General features: G+C 66.4%; 1 protein-coding gene across 2 annotated transcripts; it reads right to left on the bottom strand.

Annotated features, from left to right (window-relative positions):
• Nucleotides 1-500: 500 nt before the first annotated feature.
• Nucleotides 501-3,392, bottom strand: FOXB2 (forkhead box B2). Of its 2 annotated transcripts, XM_038169764.2 has the most exons (2): nt 2,951-3,392; nt 501-2,830 (listed from the first exon to the last, which is right to left on the bottom strand). In XM_038169764.2, the coding sequence occupies exons 1-2, from the start codon at nt 3,306-3,308 to the stop codon at nt 2,265-2,267; spliced, it is 924 nt and encodes a 307-aa protein (XP_038025692.1). In that variant the 5' UTR covers nt 3,309-3,392; the 3' UTR covers nt 501-2,264. The 2 variants fall into 2 exon arrangements, with proteins under 2 accessions (XP_038025692.1, XP_027301889.2); XM_027446088.3 differs by having other exon boundaries at nt 501-3,392.
• Between the last annotated feature and the right edge of the window lie 1,553 nt (nt 3,393-4,945).

Below are 4,945 nucleotides of genomic sequence, written 5' to 3'. Positions count from 1 at the left end.
GCGGCCCCGGCGCCCCTCTTCCCACGGTCTGCTGCCACCGGGCTGCCCTCGGCCCCCTTCGACATCAGCTTCGCGACATCGTCTCGGTCCCTCCCGGGAAGGATTCCCGCAGCTCCCGCTCCGGGCTTCACGTTCCCCTCGCCTCTCGGGCCCTTCCCAGGCGGAAAACACAGACCCCTAAAGATGCTCCAGGGCCCCAGAGGGCACCGCGTCGAAGGGGTGCGGTGTATTTTAGCACACCGAGCTCAGTAAAACCGGCGCAATTCGCCACTTACTCGGGAGACTGCTTTCAATACAAGCGGCAGATTTAGCAGCAGAAATATCGGCTCGATTTCTTGCCTGAAATGGAAGACAGCAGGGCAAAGGAAATGTGAAGCACTTTATACATATGCGTATAAATACATAGACATATATGTAGACATATATATATATATACACACGCATGTATATATATATATATATATATATATATATATATAATTTCTTTCGCTCTGTTTACCCGGCTGCAAAACTTTTGAGGCGATCCCCCTGCTAGTCCGATTTCCGAACGGTGATACCGATCTGTGCCTCATTAGCACAACGTTATTAGCAGCCTCGTATTTTTCAGCGCTGGGAGCGTTGTAGTTTTGGAAGTTAAGGTGCAACCCCCGCCCGGAGCGGAGAGAGCAAGTGGAAATCGAGCAGCTGCGGGGTGAATTTCAGGCGGGCGCAGGGAAAACAGGAGACCTCCGGCACCCGGGGCTCGGCAGGCTTGCTTTTCCCACCAACAGCCGCTTTTCTGCGGCTGCAGGTCCCCCGGCAAGGAGCAGCACAACCCAGGGCACCTTTCTCAGGGGCTGCGACCGCGACCTGGCCTCTCGGGGCGCGGCGAGAGGCGGGGAAGAGCCGGGCAGCGACCGGGATTCAGCGCCCGGCGGCAGAGCCTCGGGCGGTGGGATCGGGATCCGAGCCGGTGCCCCCTCCTCAGACCCGGCCAGCACCGGAGGAAGCACCTCGCCAGCGGCAGGTTTGCCCCTTAGATGTTTCTTTCCCTGTCCCTCTCTGGTTTTGTCTCCGGGAGAAGTTTTGGGCGCTTCAGTCTGTCTGGGGGGAGAGGAACCTACGGAGCGAGCACGCGTTTCTGAACCGGTGTAAGAGGCGAGTGTTTTAAACAGCAGCACCAGCAGAAGCAAATGAATAGATGGGTTTTAATGATCATTGGTGTACAGCAGGGCAGACAGGGTACGGCAGCAATCTCTCACAAGCCAGCCGGGACTCGTCAGCCAGAGCATCGCTCTCTGACTTCTGATCCCTCTGCTTTACGCAGACCTCTCGTCTGCTGGAAGGTTGTTTTCAGTAAAGTGCTTTTCCCGAAGATTTTAATTTTTTTTTCTTCTCTCTCTCTTTTTTTTTTTTTTTTCTTTTCCCCACCCAACAGGTTTTAGTGTTCACACTCACGTGGAAGAAACGCCAAGCAACACATACAAAATAGCGATATCTGTGAGCGGTAAAAGGCGATGTGATAAGCACAATCTACGAATGGCAGGGCTGGTTTCATTTTAAGGAGAATCTAGGGAATTCGGACACTCACAGCCTGAGAGGCCAGGTCATACTTCGGTCCCTCCAAAGGTATTACCCTCACTGAGATGCAGCGTAAAAGTGTGAGGGGGAAGGACGAGTAATCGTTAGTTAAAGGAGCCCTTCGACGTCAGCGCCGTTGTCATTTAAATTCCCACTAATTAATCGAGCTATTTAAAGCCTACTCTTTAATTCGCGAGCATCACGCTTCCCGAGGCCCCGCAGCTCGCCGGGGTCCGAGTTACTACCTCGGCTTTGGCCGCCTCCTTCGGAGCGAGTTCCCCAGGTCCGCGGAGCAGAGGATGGATGCTCGGGGGAGGGGGAAGAGCAGAGCTCAGCGCAGGTTTTGCCCCTGCGGCTGTAGCCCCTCTGCCGCCGCGCCCCGAGCCTGGCGGGACCCCGGGGAGGGGCTCCGAGGGGAGCCCCGGTGCCCGGCCGCCCCCAGCCCCAGGCTGTCGGGGTGACGGGCAGCCTCCCCCCGGCCCTGTCCAGCCCCCGGCAGAGGCTTTTCACATCACCTCTCCGCCACTGAGGGTACGTAACGACGATAAAAGCTCTTACCTGCGACCTGGCTCTCACACAATCTGATTGTACACAACACAAACACAGGCAGGGGCACGGTCACCAGACGGAGCGGGTCTCCGTGCCGCACGCGTGCCCCCTCCCCTGGGAGCCCGGGGGCCTCCGCGCCCCCGGCCCCCGGCCCTTTAGGAGTGCACCAGGACGGAGTGCAGGGAGCCCTTGCCCTCGGGGGCGCCGCTCGCCGCCTGCTCCAGGAGCGCAGCCGAGGCCGGGGAAGCGGCGGGGCAGATCTGCGAGGTGGCGACCGTCAGGGCGGGGATGGCCGAGGCGGCGGGCACGGCTGGGGCCGGCTTGATGGGCACCGGGACGGCGGGCATGGTCTGCGCCGGAGGGTGGCAGAGCGCCTTCACGGGCACCCCGAAGGGTCCGTAGTCGGGGGACACGGGCACGCCGGCCACCGGGTCCATCACCCCGACGTGGGGCCACATGGAGCTGACCACGCTGCTGAGCTGGCTGGGCACCGGGTAGCCCAGGTGGTGCATCACCGAGGCCAGCGGCAGCCCGCCGGCCTGCAGCACGCCCTTGTAATCTCTGCCGATGATGTTCTCGATGGCGAAGGGGTGCTTGAAGCCCGACGGCTGCCCGCTGCCGTAGGGCGAGAACTGCGGCAGCCTCCCCACGGCGGCGGCGGCGGCGGCGGCGGCCACGGCCGCCTCGGAGCCCGCCAGCCCCGGCACCTTGCCCGGGGGCGGCGGCGGCGGCGGCGGCGGGTGCGGGTGGAAGTAGTGCACCATGTGCGGGGCGGGCGCGGGGGGCTTGCCGGGACCCCCGCCGGCCGCCCCGCCGCCCGGGCCGCCGCCGGCGCCGCCGCCGGGCAGGTGATGCTCGGGCCGCAGGACCTTGAAGCGCTTGCGGCGCCGCAGGAAGCTGCCGTTCTCGAACATGTCCCCGCAGTCGGGGTGCAGCGCCCAGAAGCTGCCCTTGCCCGGCTGGTCGGGGCGGCGGGGGATCTTGATGAAGCAGTCGTTGAAGGAGAGGTTGTGTCGGAGGGAGTTCTGCCAGCGCTGCGTGTGCTCGCGGTAGTAGGGGAAGCGCTCCATGATGAACTTGTAGATGTCGCTCAGGGGCAGCATCTTCTCGGCCGAGTGCTGGATGGCCATGGCCGTCAGGGAGATGTAGGAGTAGGGCGGCTTCTGGTCGCTGTACGAGCTCTTCCCCGGCCTGGGCATCGCCGCCCCGCCGCGGCTCTCCCGCGGCCGCACGCCCCGGCCGCGCCGCGCTCCGGGCTCGGGATGCTGGGGACGGCCGTGCCCTGCCCCGCCGCCGCCCCTACATCGTGGGCGCCGCCAGCACGGACCACGCGCGACCGCGACCCCCCCGCGGGATGGGCGCGCGGAGCCCCCGGGCGCCCTCGCCCCGCGGGGTGCGCTCGCCTCGGCCCCCCGCCGCTCGCCGCGGGGCCGCAGGGGGCTCGGGGGGCTCGGGGGGCGCGGGGCAGGGACAGCTCCCGGCCGCCGCGGGTGTCCCCTTCGCCCGGCTCCTGGAGGCCACCGGGTCGCCCGGGGTCCCCCGCTGCCCCCTCGCACTCTCTCTGCTGGCGCTGGCGCTCGGCACGCGGCGGGGGCTGGGGAGCATGAAATTACCCCGGGCCTCTGCGGAGACGGGGAGCAAGGAAAGCAAAACGCCCCTCTCACCGCTCAGTCCGGCGTCCCCGAAAAAAAAGTTTGCGGCGGGCGGAGGCGAGCGCTGGGAGGCGGCGGGGAGAGGAGGCGAGCGGGGCGGCGGCAGCCCCGGCTGTGTCGGGTGTGCGCGCTCCGGCGCGGTTTTGTAATGATGCCCGAGCCGGGAGACCCCCGCAGCTCCTGCTCTCCTGCTATATATCACATGACAGCGGCTCGGGGACTTGGCGCCTGGTGGAAAAGGAGCGAGGAGCGGCTCCCGGCTCCCCTCTCACTCGCACCTCCTCAGCTGGGCGAGGTGGAGCCGGGGGGGGGGGCGAGGAAAAGCCATGTGAGGGCGAGGTCCTCTTTCAAAACACAGGGCCGGGAAAAGATGCCCGAGCAGGGCGGCCCCCTCCGCCCCCTCGCCCTCCCGGCCCTCCCACAGCCCCTCTGCCCCCTGCCCCTTCCCCTGGCCCCGCACCTCTCCCGGTCCCCCGGGGACACCCCGGGGAGGGGGCGTCGGGCCGGAGCTGGGACCCGGGCAGCGGCGAGCTGCGGCCCTTGGGAGCTGCTAATTCATTGAGCCCGAAAAGCCGCGCGAAGCCTAGCACGAAACTCGGAGAAACGCGGGGAAAAGGCTGCGTTTTCCTCCCCAAATCGTTGCGGGCACCTCGTGCTCCCCGGCCGCGCTGCGCCGAAGGCACCGGCAGAGCCACCCTGCCTGCGCCTGGCCGCGGGGTGCTCCGCTCCGCCGCCGCCGATCGGGCAGAAACCAGCGAGCGGTGCGACCTTCGGTGTGCATCCCCCGACAGTGCCCTGCGAGCGCGGGCAGCCTGCGGAGCCGAGCGAGCAACGGGGAAAGGCGCTCCCCGCGCCGCCGCTGAGGTGGAAGGAAACCCGGCCAGCCCCGGCGGCCACCGGAGCCCGGTTGTCGGGATGCTGCTGCCATAGGAGGTGCCAGCCTCGAAATGATCGCCCCGGCCTTTACTGGCTAAACAAACGTGTTGGAGGAGCCGCACGGGCCGGACCGCGGCTCCCCAGCGCTGCTCAGCATCCCCGGCAGGGTGCCCGGCCCGGCGGGGCCGCAGCAGGGCCCGGGGCCGTGGTGCCCCGAGCATCAGAGGAGGGCTTCTGGCTGCGGGTCTGCCCCCGAGCCCGGCGCCGTGGGTACGGGTGGAAACGGGGCGGGGTGAGGGGGAGGAACA

This window comes from Anas platyrhynchos, chromosome Z (assembly GCF_047663525.1).
Source record: "Anas platyrhynchos isolate ZD024472 breed Pekin duck chromosome Z, IASCAAS_PekinDuck_T2T, whole genome shotgun sequence".
Classification (NCBI taxonomy): Eukaryota; Metazoa; Chordata; class Aves; order Anseriformes; family Anatidae; genus Anas; species Anas platyrhynchos.
The sequence above is the reverse complement of the archived record's forward strand: the minus strand, read 5'-3'. Positions and strand labels throughout refer to the sequence as shown.